Source organism: Bos indicus x Bos taurus, chromosome 26 (genome assembly GCF_003369695.1).
Source record: "Bos indicus x Bos taurus breed Angus x Brahman F1 hybrid chromosome 26, Bos_hybrid_MaternalHap_v2.0, whole genome shotgun sequence".
NCBI lineage: Eukaryota > Metazoa > Chordata > Mammalia > Artiodactyla > Bovidae > Bos > Bos indicus x Bos taurus.
Genome location: NC_040101.1, coordinates 41,748,080 through 41,769,311, shown reverse-complemented (window position 1 = coordinate 41,769,311; position 21,232 = coordinate 41,748,080). Strand labels below are relative to the sequence as shown.

Here is a 21,232-nt window from a genome sequence, read left to right as displayed (position 1 = left end):
AGAGAAGAATGGCCATAAAGATAAGAGAATATCTTTAGAAAGTGTATCCTGTGAAAGAAGCAGGGAGTTTTCAAAATGGCAGCCAAAAAAATGAGCCACAATGATAGTAGGAAACAGTAGAATGACCACTATGCCCATTAGAACTAAAGACTTTTAAGAAATCAGCCTTATGCTAACAGACTTCCAGGAGTTAAGGAGACTTCTCTTCAAGAGTTTATAGAGAGAGAGAAGATGGAAGTTTGAGAGGGATATAAGATTTTGGGAGAGAATAGGTTTTTGGTCTTAGAGTTGTTTGCTTGTTTTGGATAAAGAATGAGTTACCTGAGCTTTTTATTAGGATGGACAGGTGGAGAGAATAAAGGCCGATGTCAGAGAGGCGATAATTAATAGAACACTTGCAAAAATGGAACCAGTGTGAACATGAAGAGACACTTCTATAAAATATCAGCACTAAAAAGATTTTAAGGTGAGAGAAAATAATTCTGAGGGTGCTCACATTGGGTTACCTCAGGGTTCCCAGTAAAATGAGAACTTAGTTCTTAGACGGTGATGTTTGCGACTGGACAGAGAGGTGGATAAACAAAATGCTGAAAACATTGTAGTCAGGTGTTAATAAGTGTATACCAGAGGAAAGAGTTATTGAATGATACAGATTTGGAATTGGTGAGGCTAAGTAAAGACAGTAGAAATGTAAGCTAGAAGGAATAGTGGGAGGAACACTAAACATCCTCCTGGCCGGTGAATTAAAAGGGAATTGAAGAAGCAGTGGCTGCCTTTTGAGATGATGGCCAGAAATGTGATGCTAAGTCAACCTGTAGAATGCTAAGTGTAGCTAAAATTAAAGTGGTTTTAATGTTTTACTTGAGGAAAAAAAGTTAAGAATATAAGTAATTTTCTAGGAGAATATTTAATGGTAGAGAGTAGAACTACATTTTGGGGATGTAGTTAGAGACCAGTTTAGCTTAAAAATTATTAATTCAAGAATAGAATTGATTTTTATTAGTCTGAATTTAATGAAAAATGGAAATTTTTGAACATGTAATTTTTAATCTTCAACAGCTTTTAAAGGTCAGCCCTCTTCATATATGTAGAATTTTTGAAGATCAGTAAGTTCATTTCTTAGATTTTTTAAAAAAGATATATATTTAAATTTAATCTTAATATTCAAGATGCTGTAGGTAAAACATGCACATGAATCATTGTTTTCAGTGAATGCATTCAGGATATATGATGTTTAAAGTGTTATAAATCACATTGTCAACTTAGTGTGGAAGTTTTAGTCATTTTACTTCAAATCCTAGATTACATTGTGATTCATTGTACTGTTATTTAAATTTTAGTTAGGTGCATCACGGCTGTGAGAGACAAGAATAGAGTGAGAACAACATTTCAAGGGCTTATAGTACACATTTGGACCTTCCAACTTTTTTTTTTTTAAACAAAGCTAGAGCTTATTTATTATCAAATATAGAGATCTAACATAAAACTAAAACTGATTTGGTGGTGCTGAACTCTTAGCATTTGCTTGTCTGTATCTGTAAAGCTTCTGATTTCTCCACAAGTTTTAAATTTCTTTTAATTTGGGCACATTGAATTTGAGATGCTGGTTAGCTAACAGATAAGGATTGCAAAGTTAAGATACAGAAGACTAATTTTACATAATTTGATAGTAAAATAATACATTTAAAGTTACATTTTCCAGCATTTTTCTTTGAATTGTGTCAATAATTTTGATTCTTGTAATTACACATTAATTACTCATTGCTAGCAGCTATTAGATTCATATAGTATTTTTTCTCTATGCATTTGCCTTTTTGTTAAGGATTAACTGGGTTTCTAAAACCTGTACTACAGATAAACTACCAATCACTTGCTACTTGAATAAAATTAAAACTTTGAAAATCTTCTAGTTATTTCATGCACACTTATACCAAGAATGAAGATAAGGACAAAAAAGATCATCTTTCATTCCACTAAACCCCAATAAATAACTTGACAACTTGGTCGGTTTCCATTGATTTAATTTTAAAATTTTAATTTGATTTTAATTTTAGACTAGATTATAAATATACATGGTTTAAAAAAGATTCCCCCCCCCAATCCATCTTGTGTGTGCTGTTTTCCCCCAACCTGCTTTGCAATTCTGTATTTTATCTTGATAAACATGAAGAGGGTTTTTTGGGGGGACAGGGTTAAGTGGCAATAAGTAATGTGATTTAGAGAATAATTTTAAGCTTAACAGTTTTTAAAATTTAATGATAATTTTTACATTGGTATTTGTAGTAGCTCTTAAAATAACACAGCTTTAGTTCTGTTTGTTTAAGAAAATATGTAGAACTAAAAATACTGCAGTTCCAAAAATTATACCTTAAATATTTGGTAGAATTTCTAAAATCACTGATTTGGATTTCTGTAACATTTTGTTGTTTTAGCATGGTTTTGTGTTAACTTCATTTAGTGTTTAATCCCTATGAGAATCTTGTGAAGGTAGTATTATTGTCTTCATTTTCCTGAAGAAACAAAATTTGTGTTTTGACTATCAGCATTCACATCCAAGTCTCCTGATTGAATGATCTTTGTACTATAGCCGTAATCTTAGATTTTGAAGTGACTTTTATCCATTATTTGGCACTTTATATATTTTTTTAATCGTAATAAAATCATACTAACCTTTGTGAAAGTACTGAAATGAATACCTGTATACCTGCCATTCAACATACTTATCTTTAAACTTATATAAATGTACTTTCTACTATTCATTGGGGAAGGAAAGCATAAAAGTCCAGAGATTTTAATACATAGGGCAATTTAGATGCTGATATAACATCTAGAAGAGAAATACTGCAAATTCTAGGTTGAATGTTTAAATTTTCCTGAAGTAATATTGTGTAACAGGAAAAGAAACCTTCAGTAAGTTCCCTAATACCTCATTTATTCAGCCCATTAGTGAATGCATTGCTGCACACATTAGATTTTTTTTTCTTGAGGTAAGTCAGGGTCTCCATTTAAACACTACATGAATTGTATATATTTTTAGCATTTGTATATTTGAGAGTCCCTTGGACAGCAAGGAGATCAAACCAGTCAATCCTAAAGGAAATCAACCCTGAATATTCATTAGAAGGACAGATGCTAAAGCTGCAGCTCCAATACTTTGGCCACTTGATGCGAAGAGCTAACTCATTGGAAAAGACCCTGATGCTGGGAAAGTTTGAGGGCAAGAGAAGAAGGGGACGACAGAGGATGAGATGGTTGGATGGCCTTACCAACTCAGTGGACATGAGTTGGAACAAGCTCCAGGATATAGTGAAAGACAGAGAAGCGTGGCATGCTGCAGTTTCATGGGATTGCAAAGAGTCAGACATGACTTCGCAATTGAACAACAGCAAGAACATACATAACTTTTCTAAAACATTATGTGTTTCCAAGGTAACACAGTAGCTCAGGGACACCTAAGTACCTTTGTTTTCAGGTTATAGCATACAAGCATATGTGTCAGCCACATACTCTTGTTTTTGTTGGGTTCTAAAGCCAACATCTTTTTTGCTGCTGCTATTTCTGTCTCATAAAGGCAATATGCCTTTATTTAGTTTGCTGATTCTTTTGCCTGGAAAATAAGTATCCAGGTTTGTGAGGAATTTTGTTCTATAAATCCTTGTGGGGAACCCTATGTGTGAAGGCTTTTGACAGTTATTTTGGATATGCACTGGCCTTTGCTTATTGGGTGCATGGTTCAAAGATTGTTGTGACCATTGAATAGATGGGAGTGTTATGATAATTGTATTTTAAGGGAGAAGAGTTTATTATGATATTTCCTTCATATTGATGTTGCTTTGATTTACTCTATTACCGAGCTAGATTTAAATGTTAGATCATTTAAGGTCAAATTTTTAATGTATATATATTCTTCAGCAGATACAATGAAACTTTTCTTTTGACTTTGCCTTTTTGTCTTTTTTTGTCTGTTCACCAGGGAGTAACTATTCCCAGTCAGAGGCGCTATGTGTATTATTATAGCTACCTGTTAAAGAATCATCTGGATTATAGACCAGTGGCACTGTTGTTTCACAAGATGATGTTTGAAACTATTCCAATGTTCAGTGGTGGAACTTGCAGTAAGTGCTCTAAATTCCCATCCTTTCATTTACTGTAACCCTTTTCTTAACATATGTAGAAGTTTATAAAAAATCTAGAAAGAAATTTACCACACTTAAACTTTATTCAAGTTTGTGTATTTCTGAGGTGTCCAAACTGATTACTTAAACTCAGCTCTTCAGCACACATTGGCCTAAGGAAGGCAAGACCATTGGGTCTGAAAGTCTTGAAGTAATATTACATTTATGAAAGAAGTATTCTGTGCCACAACCACCAAATGCAGCCTATATTCTGACTTGGTGACTTAAAGCCTGTCCTGTCAGTGATTCAGTATGAGTGATTGAGCATTGAGATTCACCACTTCAGTGGTGTTAGGGTAGGAACCAATTCCTCAGTATCTTAGGAAGATCAGATATTAATAGAAATGGTGATAAGAAGGTTAAAAAGAAAACAGTTACAAGACGTGGCAACATGCTGAAGTATATTGATTGAGTGTGGAGTATTAGAGAAAAGCTAGATTTAGATCTGAGTTCCAGTGCTAAAGAGGCTTCCCAAATGGCTCAGTAGTAAAGAATCACCTACTAGTACAGGAGACATGGATTTGATCCATGGGTGCCCTCTCGGGTGATTCCTTTGGAGGAGGAAATGGCAACCCTTTCCAGTATTCTTGCCCAGCAAATCCCATAGACAGAAGAGCCTGACGGGCTGCAGTCCATGGGGTCAAAAAGAGTTGGACATGACTAAGTGACTGGGACCCCTCTGTCCCCCCGCCCCCACCCCAGTGCTAGAGTCGTCATTAATGTGCTATGTAACCAAGGGCACATCATCTACCTCACCTCTCTTTGTTTATCAATAATATGAGGATATTTTGAAATCTGAAACTTCCTAGAAAAGTGCTAAATGAAGATCATGTCATTGATGTCTGCCTTTAATTTATCTCTCCCATCCTAACCTCTGTAAGCCTACCTCAGTCCTCCTGGTCCTTTTCTGCTTTTCTCCTATTTTTTGCCAGAGTTCTTAAGCTAGACTGATAGGAACCTTAAAACTTTGACCCTAAGCAGGTGGTCACGAGAGAACACGTGGAAGTGTTAATGCGGACCTATAAAAGAACAGACTGTGCTGCTTTTTTCTGTTAGAGTTTCTTGTATTAGTTTCTGTCTTGGAAGTGGTTAGTTGTTTTTTTTTTTTTTTTTTTAATTTTATTTTATTTTTAAACTTTACATAATTGTATTAGTTTTGCCAAATATCAAAATGAATCTATCACAGGTATGGTTAGTTGTATTTTCACGTTTGTGTCTGTGTCTGCTCAGTTGTGTCTGACTCTTTGTGACGCCATGGACTGTAGCCCGCCAGGCTCCTCTGTCTATGGGATTTTCCTGGCAAGAATACTGGAGTGGGTTGCCATTTCCTATTCCATTTCATGTTTAAGAACTGTGTTTTGTTTATTTAGAATACAATTTTGTAGTTTCTAGATAAGATGTAACTGTATTATTTTTCTAATACCTCTAACAGTATTTCAGTGATGCTTTGCAATTTGTTGGTGGTTTTATTTTTTAGCTTAAAGTTTTCTTCTTGACAGTATTTATGTAATTTAAAGGCTTTCTGACCCTGAATTAATTTATACCTAGGGAATTAATTTCTTTATGTTGTTTGTCAGGTGTGATCACCTTCATTAGATCTTTCCCGTATTCTTAGGGCAAGTTAACTTTATTTATCAAAGACCTTAACATAGCATGTGGAAGACTTCAAAGAGACCCCATTGATGTTTTTGTCATCTCAGTACAGTTTTAAAAACTGCTGAGTACAAGATACTATGCTGTCAAGAGGTGATTGACATAGGAATTTAGATTTATAGCAGAGAAGGGAAAGGAAAAAAACACGCAAAAAACTCATGCTCTTCCTATAGTGTTAGAGATCAGTGTAAGAGCCAAATGGCAAGATATAAAATATTACAGAAATAAACATTTAGTTCAGTAATTTTATCTACTCTAATTTTTTTTTCCGTATTGGTCCCTAGCAAACATCTGTCAATTCTCCCAGTTGTGCTCTACCTTTAAACCTGTGTGTTGTGTATGTCTGTGTATATTGGACCTCTCAGTATTATGTTTAAACTTAGCAAGTGACTACTGAGATCTGTTTAATCTTTACTAATTTTCTAGTTCTTTGTTTACATACTATGATTCAATACTGTCTAGTAAAGCTGTAATATATAACTAAATGTGTGGTTGTACGTGTAAATTACAAATAGTATATTCAGAAAAATCAAGTTGGGGGGAGTTGTCAAATAGTTTCGTGAAGGAAGTCCAGATCTTTATTGAACATTGGAGAAAGCATACAATTTAGATTGGCCTTTAAACCAAAGAAAATTACAGGCAGTAGGAAATAGCTTGAATTGAAGCACAGCAGAAGGAAATGAGCTGGACAAGAAATATAGAGATGGAGAATAGAATAGGAATAAAATGTGTGGCTGACTGTTAGAAGACTCCAGATAGGCATATCAGACTTGATTTGATAAATACTAGTTGTCAGTGATCATAGCTTAAGCTGTAGTTGGGTACAGTTTTGTAGAAAGTAGTGATTGCACGAGGGAAGAAAAAACAGTGAAATTTAAACAGTTGAATTAACATGACTTTCTTTAAGCCAGGTATGCTTTGCTAGGGCAGTCAAATGATTAGTTTTTCTTTTGCCATTTATATCTAAATATTTTACTCTGGTCAGGTGAATAAGTCACAGGAAAGGGAAGAAAGAAAAGGGAATCTGAGACTTGGAGACATGAATGTTGATATTTTGGTTTTAAACATATGTTTTAAATCAGGTAAAGGTGAGCTGTTTACATGAACATATTCACTTGGTACTTGAAAGTATGGATTTGAACTTATGTGAAAGATATGTCATATTTTGAGAAGCATCAGGAACAAGACATGGTAGTTAAGCCTTTCATATAAATTTGGAATAGGGCTAGAATATGAAATCAGTCCTGGGTGTTCTTTGGAAGGAATGATGCTAAAGCTGAAACTCCAGAACTTTGGCCACCTCATGGAAGAGTTGACTCATTGGAAAAGACTCTGATGCTGGGAGGGTTTGGGGGCAGGAGGAGAAGGGGACGACAGAGGATGAGATGGCTGGATGGCATCACCAACTCGATGGATGTGAGTTTGAGTGAACTCACGGGAGTTGGTGATAAACAGGGAGGCATGGCGTGCTGCGATTCATGGGGTTGCAAAGAGTCGGACACGACTGAGCGACTGAACTGAGAATATGGGAAGGCTCAGACGGAAATAGTGTGAGGACTGAGACAAACAGGATTCATAATGGTTTCGGTTTAGGAGGAGGAAGAGGAATCAGTGAAGAAAACGAAACGTAAAAATAAAGTATCTTCTGCAAAGTTGTCAGGGGTTAACGACCTTTTTCTTATTTGATTATTGTCTTAATATTTCTAAATAAAGAAAAAGTTGCTATCTTCTATATATCTAAAAGGGTTAAAAAAGTTAATAAAAGATGATCACTGTGATTTTTCTCATAGTATATCAATATATGTCCATCCAAAAAAAAATTCTAAGTTTTATTTCATTTCTGTTCTATTAGAGCACCATTTATCCTATCAAAGACATATATATATATATATATCAGTTGTGTCTTAGTCAAAAGAACCATACTAATGTTGGACTTCTGTTAAGTTTGGTCTTATCTATCTAAAATGTGAAATTTATACTTTAAAGAAAATTGTCTTCTTTAGGGATTTGAGGGAATATTTTTCACTTATTAAAACTTTAGCTTAGTTTTTTGAGGAAATATCTAAGTAACACTAATTTCTAATAAGATTATTTATTTATATAATTCTAAAAGTCTTGAAGGCGCACATTTTAGATGTAGTTTAATTAAAATCTGTTAATTCAGATTTCACAGTTAATTTGCTTTTTAAACTCCTGAGATTAAGATGATCAGATTCTGAATTAGTGGAGTTTGAATTAATATAATTACAAGGCATTTTCATCCTGATTGGTTTTTATCACAGTTTTAAAATCATACTTTGTTCACTTCTTCAAGCTGGACTTCTCAGTGAAATTTTCAGTGTCAAATTAAGTCTTGTAAAATAGCTCATTGTACTTTGAATCTTTAGTCAAGGAAGTGAAGATTATTGATAGGTTGTTAGTGTAACATTTCTCTTTTTAGAGTTCCTTTTTCTCATCAATGTCTCACAAATCCATATTGCAGTAAACACTCATGCTTTTTATCAAGCTTACTATTTATTTATTATGTGATTGATGATATTGCATTAAGTATTGTATAGATGAGCCAGTAGGTGTTTATTATAGTGGAAAATTTATTTAGCTTGAATAAGCTTTTTGCCTTTAGAGTTGTGGTCACATTGATAAAGAATGTGATACATTTTCCCCCCCATATTTAAGGATGATGTCTTTTGGTGCTGAGAACTTTATGTCTATATATTTATGTATTTCTCATTTACTTTACATAAGCTTATGTTTTTATTTCTTAATTATCTTGGTATGTTTTGAAACTTTAAAAACCCACTTCTTCCCTCCTCAGTTTAATTACTTTCTTTCTTAACTGCTAGGATCTTAATGTTCGTAACTTGAAGCCAAATTCTGTCATCAGTGTCATTAGTATAAATGTATTTATGAGCAGATTTAAAAAATAAAACACATAAGCCTTTCTTTTCACACTTAGCTGCCTTTTAATTGCATTGCTAATATAAACAATATATTTTGAGATTATTTTATTTTTATTATTATTATTTTTTTTTTTACCATTTATTTTAAAACAGACATGGACCAAAGTCAAAATACTTGTTAATGAAACTGGAATGTGCTTTGAAGAGAGGGAGATTGTGCTATAATTTGTACTTGATGTCTGTTGCATTTCTTTGCAGACACTTCAAATCTCTTCCTGTTTCTTGTGGTGGCTTTATATACCTTTAAAAATAAAATATGAATTATAGGTAAAATGAAATATGGTTAATATTTTTATAATTGTTGAAACTTGTGTTTATGGAATGTATTATAACTTTGTTATAGGTTATATTTTCTTCTTCTAAATGTGTAAGGATTGGTATTTTGTGGTTTTTATTCTGTGTTACAGACTTTAAAATACTGCAGCAAATACCTGTTTTAAAAGTTCCTTTTAATGTTACCTCATATTGACGGTACAAATTAGGGAAAATCTGGTATTGATTATATTTTGCTGTAGTTTATTTCCACTGATTTATTTCTATCTATCTACCTGTTTGTTATTTTCTATCTATTGATTTGTTTTAGTTGGGGCATTAAAGATGCAAAATTACTACTTTGTGTCTGTTGCTAATACTAATCATCAAAATAGCTTTTGACAGTTAAAGACATTTCCTGTGAAGTGATACTAGTATGTATTTGACCATGCAGATCCTCAGTTTGTGGTCTGCCAGCTAAAGGTGAAGATATATTCCTCCAATTCAGGACCCACACGACGGGAAGACAAGTTCATGTACTTTGAGTTCCCTCAGCCATTGCCTGTGTGTGGTGACATCAAAGTAGAGTTCTTCCACAAACAGAACAAGATGCTAAAAAAGGTTTGCTCTTTACTTTTTTTGGGAAAAATATCCAAAATAACCATACCTTGAATAGTAACCTCAGATCTTTTGCTTAAAGCATTTAGTTGGGCAGAAATCATTCTGAAAGGAGAGACTAAAAGATGTGTTTTCTGTCTGACATCTAATAAATCATGAATAGTTTTCTACTAAATCTGCACAGGCTTTGCTTACTATGGCATCAGTGAGCCATTATAGTGGTACATAGTCCTAGGAGAAGGAAAAGGCCATCTGACATTGTAATTTGAGATGAATTTTTCTTAACTTGGGTTATGCAGATAAATTCTGTAAAAATATTAAAGATTGCATATGTACCCCATTCAATCAGTTACAGTCCTTTTAGAAGAGATGATTGATGAAACCGAGAAGTAAGCATGGGGCACAAGTTTGAAAAAAAATTTTGGTCTGTTTGTAAAAATAAAATCTGTTTCCCCCATTTTGGTTAATGTTTGTTGAGACTGGGTCATTTTATATTTAGCTTCTTCAGATTTACTGAGTATTTCAATTTTTAGCTAGGCGAGGAATAAATATGAAGAGGAAGTAATAAAGAATGAAAAAATGTGGTATTTAAATATACACGTTTAGAAAGTCAGTGAGGTTTGCATCTCACTGAGCTATGTTTAGAGAATATAGGAGCTCATTTTAAAACAGTCTTGGTTTAAAATACTGAGTGTGAACATTTAAGGTGAGCCTAAGGTGCAGAATATTTAGATAGTAACGAGCAGAAACAGTGGTTGTGTGTATTGTTCCTGCCTCCAAAACATACCAGCTAGTAGTGTATCACTAATCTTTAGACAGTCTCCATAGTCAGATTGATTTCCTTTTCCTGAATTTTAGCTTTTTATTGTTGTTGTTGAGAGAAAATAAGGAAGCTTCATTTACTACAAAAATTTTGACTTGTATTTTGCTTATCAGAAGAAATATATTTTTCTTTATCCAGAATCCAAGTAGCTAGAAAATCACAAGATGTAAAACTGATTTTTTTTCACCAGAAACCCATTTCCTATGTGTACTATATAAATAAAAGTTAAGTATATCTCCATAACTTTGAAAATATATTTTTCAATAATCCAAGAGGTATTAATAAATGTTTTGCAGTTAAGGTAAACTTTTTCTTTTATTCATTGTAAGAATAGCACACATAAAAATTTTATATTTTGCTTTTAAAAGTAAGCACCTGTATCACATTTTCAATACTTTTAGGAGTGCACTAATTCTTATTCTTCCAATTTACATTAACACATGTAAAATTGAAGGTTAAGTTAAATATTTATAATAATTTGTGTATCTTGAATTACCTTACATTTATTTCCATTTTATGTGATATTCCTTGCATGTTGTAAGAGTTTGGTGTGTTTTAAACAAAGCAGTTTTTCTATAATTAGTGCTTTAGCACAATCCACAGTTTTTAAAGTTTTAAATTTTACTAGTTTATTTTCTTCTGACTCTTTAAGTGAAGTATGTGTGTAGTTACTAACTCAGTAACTTTGCTAAAATAATTGAAATTAATAAGACATTTTAAAAAGACTTCTACCACATTATAAAATTGCTGTGCTAGGTGCTGTTAAAAGATACAAAAACATTTAAGACATAAGTTCCTTAAGGTTCTTACCATCTTCCCAGGAAAATAAACTTGAAGATAAATTAGAATAAAAGGTTTAAATGGCAGGTTAAGGTACCAGATAAGATGTCACAGGGCTGTACATCATTAATTGTCAAATGATGCATACAGGCCAGTTCCACTAATCAAGAGAGAACAGTTTCTATGTTGATCAGGAAAGGTTTGAAGTAGTGAATTTCTGATGTGATTTTTGTTTTAATTTACAAGACCTTGTTATTAGTAAGAAGTTTTTTTTTTTTTTAAAGTGGGCATTTTGTAACAATGAAAAGTTGAAGTTCGTAACACCTTTCAGTGCTTCATTGGAAAGTTGTACTGACATTTCAGGAGCTTTTGTTAAAGTAAATTTTGTAATAGCTTGTTGAAACACAGAGGAAATTAAATCCATTTCTGAATTTTTTTAGTATATAATATAAACTCAACACTTTAAAAAACTACCATTAGACTAGAAAAGATATTTTACTTAAGGTATTAAAGTAAGTTTATTTTAGCACTTGTGGAACTACATTTTGGTCTAGATTTGAATTAAAGGAAACTTCCTATGGGAGTTAGATGCTGTAGACAGATAACCCATAGATTGCCCAGTATTAGTTTTTGTGTTTACCTTTGTTGGGAATATTAAATAGCACATGGCATGATGTGTTCACTTCCTAGGACAAATGTTGAATAAATTAGCATTGTTTTTAAAAAAAAAATTCAAATATGCTTTTTTTTTTTTAAAGGACAAAATGTTTCACTTTTGGGTAAACACATTCTTCATACCAGGACCAGAGGAAACCTCAGAAAAAGTAGAAAATGGAAGTCTATGTGATCAAGAAATTGATAGTATTTGCAGTATAGAGCGTGCAGATAATGACAAGGAATATCTAGTACTCACTTTAACAAAAAATGATCTCGACAAAGCAAATAAAGACAAGGCCAACCGATACTTTTCTCCAAATTTTAAGGTCAGTTAAAAACATATTGACAAGTTGATGAGTGGCTCTGTGTGTTTGTTTTATTCTAGGTATATAGCTGGTGAAAGACTTGGACGGTTAATTTTTAAACGAAGTAAATCATAAGCATTGTTCACGTAGCAGTAACCTAAAACTTTCTAATGAAATCCAGGATGCACAGAGAGTCAAAAGGCTACCTTTTCCTTACCCTGTTCTTTGCAATTTGGTGAAATACGGGGCATAGGTTGGGGAGGGGATTTAAGTTGAATATGAAGTAAGAATAGGTGAAGAAGGAAGTGGGAAGGAACTCAGCCCTTTAGGAATGATTCATATGGAATGTTTTCACTGCTTCTACCCTTCTCCCTCTCCATTTTGTTCTCAACTCCTTAGAGCGATCTTAAAAATGACTTGATTGTATCAGTCTTGTTTATACTTTTTAAAGATCTGTGGTTTTTTGATGGGACCTGCAGGAAACTGTATAATTTAGCATGGGACTACTTTCTACACCTAGTCTAGCCACATTCTCTTCCTGCAGTTCATTCAGGATGGTCTCTTGTCAGTTCTTCAGTTGCTTCAGGTCTTTCCAGTTCGTTTCCTTCTCCCCATAGCTCTCCAGCCCTTGGCCTTTCCCTGCCCTTCACTTGGCTGTCCTCCTTACATCCTAACCTTCGCTTCAATCTCATGTGCTCCGAAAGGCCTTCTCTGATCATCCTCTCCTCTTCTTCCTTTTTTTTAAACTCTGCCTACCTCCTCTTGTTACGGAATTATTTGATTCATTTTACTTTTATCTATGTCACACGTATTTGTGTACTTTTGTTTATATTTATAGATGAGAATTCAAATCAGGTTAAAAATCTGACTTGTGAACATTCCCTAATGGTTGTTTGCCATTTTTTTCTTCTTCTCATTTCTTCTTCTGTATTGTAACTGATTTTTCTCTCCCTTTCTCCACACCCTCTTCCTTTCTTTTTTAAAATTCTCTCTTCATTCCATTTTTATAACATGTAGCAAACTTAATCATATAAGTTTAAGGATATTGCTAGTAGTAATAAAAATAAAGAGGGGCTACCTGTTTCAAGTGAAAATGGAGCTAATAAGTGCCTTCAGATCTTATATTTAAAGTGTTTTGAAGTGTCTTGTAGAATTTGTAAGTTTGTTTACTTTCTTTTCTCTGTCTACATTTTCCTCAGTTACTAGCTTTTAAAGTGTGACTTACTCTAATTTTATTTTTTTTGTTTTAATGTTACAAGAGGTTTTATATTTGTTATTACAAATAAAGCTATTGCAGTTATCAGTAAACACATATAATATCATATAATGGTAAGTGCTTTGGAAAAATAAAGCAGAGATAGGAGAGAGAGTGGCCTTGGTGTATTTTTTAGTGGGATGATTAGAGAAGGCCTCTCCAAGAAATTGACTTTAATTAGAGGCCTAAGTGAAATGAGGGAGCTATAAAATATCTGGGAAAAGAGGAAAGAGCAGATGTAGAAACCCTGAGACAAGAGTGAGCTTAGTGTATTTGAAGAGCAATAGATAAGAAATCATTTTGACTCACACACATCAGTCCAAGTGTGAATACATTGAGTGTGTTCTCCACAGGAAAGATGTAACCTGATTTTTGTCTTTAAAAGTTTCCTCTGTCCTCTCCTTTCAAATGAAGGCTAGAGGAGGGCAAGAGTGAAGCTAGGACACTAGTTGAAGGTGGAACTAAAAGGCTTTCCTGATGGAGTGGTTATTGAATGTAAGAAAAAGAAGAGTGCATAATGACTCTTGGATCATGTGGGCAGGGCTGTAGATACAATAGACTGATCAAAGAATTGGATGTCAGATCTAATTTAAATCCCACATCCACTGCCTACTAGATACGTGGCCTTTAGCAAGTGTCCTAGCCTTTCTGAACTATAGCTTTCTCTCTTTTAAAAGAGAAAGACCTATCTTGTAGAGTTGTTTTGACAGTTATTCCAGCTCTGCTTGTAAAGGTCGTTGGTTCACTGTTTAGAGCGCTGTATGATATTAACTTTTTTATTACTCCCTTTCAGTGAAGTTTTTAGGGCGAATGGAATCCTAAACATCATTGTTAATGTTATCTGTATTAGAAAATACGTTGAATTTCAGACAGGCTGTAAGTGAAATATTCTTTTGAAACTCAACTCTTTGTGAGTTGAATTTTGTGATTGAAAAAATATTATGTGGACTATTGAAATCAGTACATTTCTTTTGTAGAATTATTTCATTAATGCCTGTAGTTTATGCTTATTTAAAAAAACGCGTAGTATATTAACATCCCAGTTTCTTTTCAGTGTATACCAAGAAAGAAAATGTAGGAAATCTTGAGAATGTCATTTAAAAGGCTCTTTAAAGATTATATATGTCATAGTACTTGAAAATGAATCTGATAAAGATATGTATCTTTGAGGGTGGTCAGATTTATTGATTTTTCATTTACACTTTCTCTTCTTTCTCTAGGTGAAGCTGTACTTCACAAAAACAGTAGAGGAGTCATCAAATCCAGAGGCTAGCAGTTCAACTTCTGTAACACCAGATGTTAGTGACAATGAACCTGATCATTATAGATATTCTGACACCACTGACTCTGATCCAGAGAATGAACCTTTTGATGAAGATCAGCATACACAAATTACAAAAGTCTGATTTTTTTTTTTTATCAAGAGGGATAAAACACCATGAAAACAAACTTGAATAAACTGAAAATGGACCTTTTTTTTTTTTTTTTAATGGCAATAGGACATTGTGTCAGATTACCAGTTATAGGAACAATTCTCTTTTCCTGACCAATCTTGTTTTACCCTATACATCCACAGGGTTTTGACACTTGTTGTCCAGTTGAAAAAAGATTGTGTAGTGTCATGTATATACCTTTTTGTGTCAAAAGGACATTTAAAATTCAATTAGGATGAATAAAGATGGCACTTTCCCATTTTATTCCAGTTTTATAAAAAGTGGAGACAGACTGATGTGTATACGTAGGAATTTCTCATTTTGTGTTCTGTCACCAACTGAAGTGGCTAAAGAGCTTTGTGATACACAGGTTCACATCCTACCCCTTTGCACTTGTGGCAACAGATAAGTTTGCAGTTGGCTAAGAGGAGTTTCTAAAAGGTTTTGCTACATTCTAATGCATGTATTCGGGTTAGGGGAATGGAGGGAATGCTCAGAAAGGCATTTGTTGTGTGCTGGACTCTGGACCATATACCATCTCCAGCTATTTACACGCACCTTTCTTTAGCATGCTACAGTTATTAATCTGGACGTTTGAGGAATTGGCCGCTGTCACTGCTTGTTATTTGTGCATTTTATTTTTTTTAAGCATATTGGTGCTAGAAAAGGCAGCTAGAGGGAGTGAATCTGTATTGGGGTACAGGAATGAACCTTCCACAACATCTTCAGAATCCACAAATGAAGGGATTTAAAAGTAATGTGGTCATAGATAAGAAACACAGCAACAATGACTTAACCATACAAATGTGGAGGCTATCAACAAAGAATGGGCTTGAAACATTATAAAAATCGACAATGATTTATTAAATATGTTTTCTCAGTTGTAATGACTGCTCCATCTCCTGTGTAATCAAGGCCAGTGCTAAAAGTCAGATGCTATTAGTACCTACATCAGTCAACAACTTACACTTAACGTTATTAGTTTTCAATCATGTACCTGCTGTGGATGCTTCATGTGCTGCCTACAAGCTTCTTTTTTCTCATTAAATATACAATATTTTGTAATGCTGCACAGGAAATTTCAATTTGAGATTCTACAGTAAGCGGTTTTTTTTTCTTTAAAAATTTATGATGCACTTATTCAATCCAATAGATGTCAGCCGTTCCACCCTTTTGACCTTACACATTCTATTACAATGAGTTTTGCAGTTTTGCACATTTTTTAAATGTCATTAACTGTTAGGGAATTTTACTTGAATATTGAATACATATAATGTTTATATTTAAAAGGACGTTATTTGTGTTAAAAAGGAAATTAGAGTTGCAGTAAATTTTCAACACTGCACAAATAATAAGTCATTTACTTTTTCAGTAGAAATTGTCCCACATAATGCTTTTATCAATTTGCTATTGAAAGAATAGATTTTTTTAAATGTGCAGTGTTGAATCATTTTTCATAGTGCTAGAGTTAGGATTAGGGCTTCAATTTCACTTCTTAAATATCATATATTTGATATGCCCAGACTGCATATGATTTTAAGCAGAGTACAACTACTATTGTAAAGTTAATGTGAAGATATGATTAAAAATCATTTTTTTCCCAGAAATTTGATATCTTTCAAATTACACCTTGACCTTGAAACATTTGACTATCCAGCCAATTTATTTCTTATTGGTGTAAAATCTCATTTTCAATAACTTATTGGTGCTGAAATTGTTCACTAGCTGTGGTCTGACCTAGTTAATTTACAAATACAGATTGCATAGGACCTACTAGAGCAGCATTTATAGAGTTTGATGGTAAATAGATTAGGCAGAACTTCATCTAAAATATTCTTTAGTAAATAATCTTGACATGTTTTCCATACCTCGTCAGTTTCATTCAAAAAATAAGGTTTTAAAATTTTTTAACAAAGCGGTTAGTATTTACACATTTATATTTAAACACTGATATGTAGAGAATTGATTGACTGCTCATAAGTTAAATTGGTAAAGTTAGAGACACCTATTCCTCAGCCCTTATCATTGAAATTTATCTCACCTTGTCTTTCATAAAAGCTGAAAACTGTTGACTAAAATGAAAATCAACTATTTGTGTTTTGAAGATAGTTATTAATACTGTTGTTTGTTACAGTTTTGGGCACAGTATATTAAAGCATAACTTGTATTGTTCCAATATGTAACATGGAGGGCCAGGTCATAAATAATGACATTATAATGGGCTTTTGCACTGTTATTATTTTTCCTTTGGAATGTGAAGGTCTGAATGAGGGTTTTGATTTTGAATGTTTCGATGTTTTTGAGAAGCCTTGCTTACATTTTATGGTGTAGTCATTGGAAATGGAAAAATGGCATTATATATATTATATATATATAAATATATATTATACATACTACTCTCCTTTATTTCAGTTACCATGCCCATAGAATTTGACAAGAATTGCTATGACTGAAAGGTTTCCGAGTCCTAATTAAAACTTTATTTATGACAGTATTCATGATTAGCCTGAAATGCATTCTGTAGGTAAATCTCTGAGTTTCTGGAATGTTTTCTTAGACTTTTTGGATGTGCAGCCGCTTACTTGTCTGAAGTTACTTGAAGGCATCACTTTTAAGAAAGCTTACAACTGGGGCCCTGTACCATCCCAAGTCCTCTGTAGCTCCTCTTGAACATTTTTCTGCCATTATTATTAAAGGGTAGTTGAGTAAATAGCATCACCATTTTTCACTGTGGCACAGGTTATAAACTTGAGTGGAGTTTACCGGCAGCATCAAATGTTTCAGCTTTAAAAAATAAAAGTAGGGTACAAGTTAATGTTTAGTTCTAGAAAATTTGTGCAATATGTTCATAACGATGGCTGTGGTTGCCACAAAGTGCCTCGTTTACCTTTAAATACTGTTAATGTGTCATGCATGCAGATGGAAGGGGTGGAACTGTGCACTAAAGTGGGGGCTTTAACTGCAGTGTTTGGCAGAGTTGCCTTCTACCCTGCCAGTTCAAAAGTTCAATCTGTTTTCATATAGAATATATATACTAAAAAATTTCAGTCTGTTCAACAGCCTTACTCTGATTCAGCCTCTTCAGATACTCTTGTGCTGTGCAGCAGTGGCTCTGTGTGTAAATGCTATGCACTGAGGATACACAAAAAATACGATGTGTACAGGATAATGCCTCCTACCAATCAGATGTCCATTTGTTATTGTGTTTGTTAACAGCCCTTTATCTCTTAGTGTTATAAACTCCACTTAAAACTGATTAAAGTCTCATTCTTGTCATTGTGTGGGTGTTTTATTAAATGAGAATATTTATAATTTAAATTGCTTAGGTTCATTGACATTTTAATGATGGGCAGCCAAATGTAATTAATAAGTTTTTTGTAAGGTTTTTTTTTAACCCCCTGCTGTCCTTCAACGCCTGCAGTTACATAAAAACATGGGCCCTTATCAGTTTGGGAGTAGAGTACCAATCTACTCATGTTTGAGAGGCATTTAGCTTTTTTAGGATCTTAGTCTAATACTTAGTAAATTGTTTCAAGCACAATTTAAATTGCACATATTAAATAATACGCTAATCCCAAAATGTTCACGATTTTTGAAAAATCATGCATATATCTATATATATATATATTCTACTAAGTGGGGTGTCTGAAGATAATTGCCCAGAATGGATTTGATATCTCAGATTTCAATTTTGTGGCTTTTCCATTCTTTGATTCTGTAATACGCCATCAACATGGGAAGCTTCATCTGTTCATTGTGACTTATACTCTTTAAAAATTGATATTCCACAATAGTCTAAAGACTTCATGTTCCTGAACTTAATCTTATTTCTCATATTTTTAAGAGCGCAAAAACTAAGTAAGGCATATCCTTTCACAAAGCATAGTAAGGTAATAAGTGAAAGTGTAGCTTATACGAATGTTAAAGCAGATCATTTATGTAACAATTTAATGTTATTTCAAGTTTACATTTTCTCTAACTTTGAAAAAGTGAATAATATATAAAGTATGAAAAGTGTGTGTGTGTGTGAGTACACACATTTTTTTTCTTTTTAGATATCTTAAGTATGGATGAAAACCATCCTGGAGTCTAAGATCATTCTGATTTATAAGATGATCTTGGTGGTGTCTGGAAAATAGGAATTTACTGTTTTTTTTTTTCTTAATTGCATGTTCTCACTACCCTTAATTTGAGCTAGCTTGGTTAAGTGAATGCCATCACCATTTCCATTGAGAATTTAAAAATCACCGGTGTTTAATATGCAGGCTTCCAAAGGCTCACAACAAATCAAGACCCTTAAATCTAGTTAATTTGCTGCTAATGTGAAACTTTTCTTATTCTTTTATTCTTGCCAGATAATTAGCCACAGATCTAAAACTTAGTCTTAAATGGCTAGATGGTAAGTTTTGATAAGCAGGAATGTTTGTGAATGGAAATAGTGTAAATATTCAGTCCAAACTGGTATAAATACGTAAAAAACTAGCAAAAAAGATAATAGAGAAAAACATTTAAAAACTTCTAAAGATGAGATGAAAGAGACTGATTTTCCTATGGAATTATGTATCTGTAGGAAACCTAATGATTATCAATGGCTTTTAATTTTAGAGTAAATATATTCTTTTATGATCTTGCTATTTTTCCATCTTTTAAGAGATCTTCCAAGTGTATCAGAATATATGTAGCCACTCTGACAAATACATATGTTGGTAGCTTTAAAAGTTTGTAATGTGAAGTCAGTAAAGGACAGTAGTTTCATTGGTTGAGAATACCCTTTGGTTTTTAAGTTAGCTATGTTGAGAACAGTTTCCCATAAAAAAATCTTCACTCATAATCCCACCACCTGGAAATAGCCATTAATACTTCAGTGACTATACAATCATGTTTTTTTTCTTGTATATTCATGTATATATTTTCTTTAAATAGTGAAATTTGTACTGTGCATACTCTCAAAGCCTTTAAGCTTAGTATTTCTCTCATGGATTTGTAGAATGTTAAATTGCATCAGAAAATGGACATTGATTGGATTCTTTCTAGTGCTGCAGATGCAGATTATGTGTGTACTGGAGAGCCCTTTCCAATTCAGTGGGTCAGTCATAGATGTTTAAATATTGTTGGCATCACAATAATACATGTCTAGGTAAATAAGACAGTTACATTTATTTAGAATAGACAGGCTTAAGATTGTAGATATTTCTCTTCAAAAACTATTTCAAACATTTGCATTTTGGGATTATGTGTTAAACAGAATGTATGAAACACTATTAGTTAATTTCATCATCACCTTTCTATTTCCCTTATAAGTTGGAAAAGAAGGATGAGCTTTTCACTCTTTATAATTCCCAAACAGTTGCTCAATTTAGAGTGAATTAAACACCTGCAAAAAAGAAAGTTACTGCTGGTTTATCACTTAGCTGTCTCTATATCTGTGCTCATGAGACTTCTGTCACATCAAAACCTATTTCTTGAATGGTTCGCATTTAGCTCTGGAACTTAACCATGTTTGATAATGGTGGGCTTAGGACATAAGACTTTTCCTGACAGTTAAGAATTTTGGTGGAAAAAATTTAGCTGGAGGGCAATACATAACTTACAAACCAATGTATTGATATTTTACCAACATTTTTACATATATGAGTGAAGTCAACTGCCATTTTTGAGCATTACCACATTTTAAAATAAAGCTGCATATTTTTAAATGAAATGTTTAACAAGGATTTATATTTTTCATTTTTTCAATTAAAAATATTTATATCTCCTTTGTTGCATGTGGATTCTCATCTGTTCTTAAAGTGGTTAGAGATTTTGTTTGTTCTGGAGTGGAGCAAAGCTCATAGTCATGGCTCTAGTGTTTCAGTTTGTCAAATCTGTTCACTGTTGTGAAATTCTTAAAATGGTTAAATGTGGCTTTCTGTAGCTTATCATTTATCAGCTTTCATGTACACTTTTAGGATTTTTCTGCCTAGTCTGTTGTCTAAGTGATATCCCATGTTTACAAATGCTCTTTCAGTTTCTATTTTCTTTTTCCATTATAATGCCCTAATGGGCAGTTTTTAAAAGAGAGTGTGAGAGGGTGGGGGGTGGGTGTGTGTGTGTGTGTGTGTGTGTGTGTGTGTGTGTGTGTGTGTGTGTGTGTGTGTGTGTGTGTGTGTAGTGAGGTCTGGGTGGCTGGGTGAACTTCGTGTTTGAGAGTGCTAGATTCCAGTTTTAGAGATGAAATAGTTTAATTCAGGCAACCAGTTTTCACTGGAATTTTACAGCTCATCATAATGAAAATAATCTTGACCTTGCTTGACTTTGACACTCAGTAATGAGTCTTGGATA

General features: G+C 33.4%; 1 protein-coding gene across 2 annotated transcripts in view; it reads left to right on the top strand.

The window, feature by feature from the left end:
- The window catches only part of PTEN (phosphatase and tensin homolog), a 103,686-nt gene extending 83,219 nt beyond the window's left edge, over positions 1–20,467 (top strand). The window contains exons 5-8 of one of the 2 annotated variants that reach the window (XM_027529216.1): positions 3,974–4,115; positions 9,495–9,661; positions 12,020–12,244; positions 14,699–20,467. In XM_027529216.1, the coding sequence (XP_027385017.1) occupies positions 3,974–4,115; positions 9,495–9,661; positions 12,020–12,244; positions 14,699–14,884 (720 nt within the window). In that variant the 3' untranslated portion in view covers positions 14,885–20,467. The remainder of the gene's footprint in view (positions 1–3,973; positions 4,116–9,494; positions 9,662–12,019; positions 12,245–14,698) is intronic. The other variant, XM_027529217.1, reaches the window with a different exon arrangement.
- Positions 20,468–21,232: the final 765 nt, after the last annotated feature.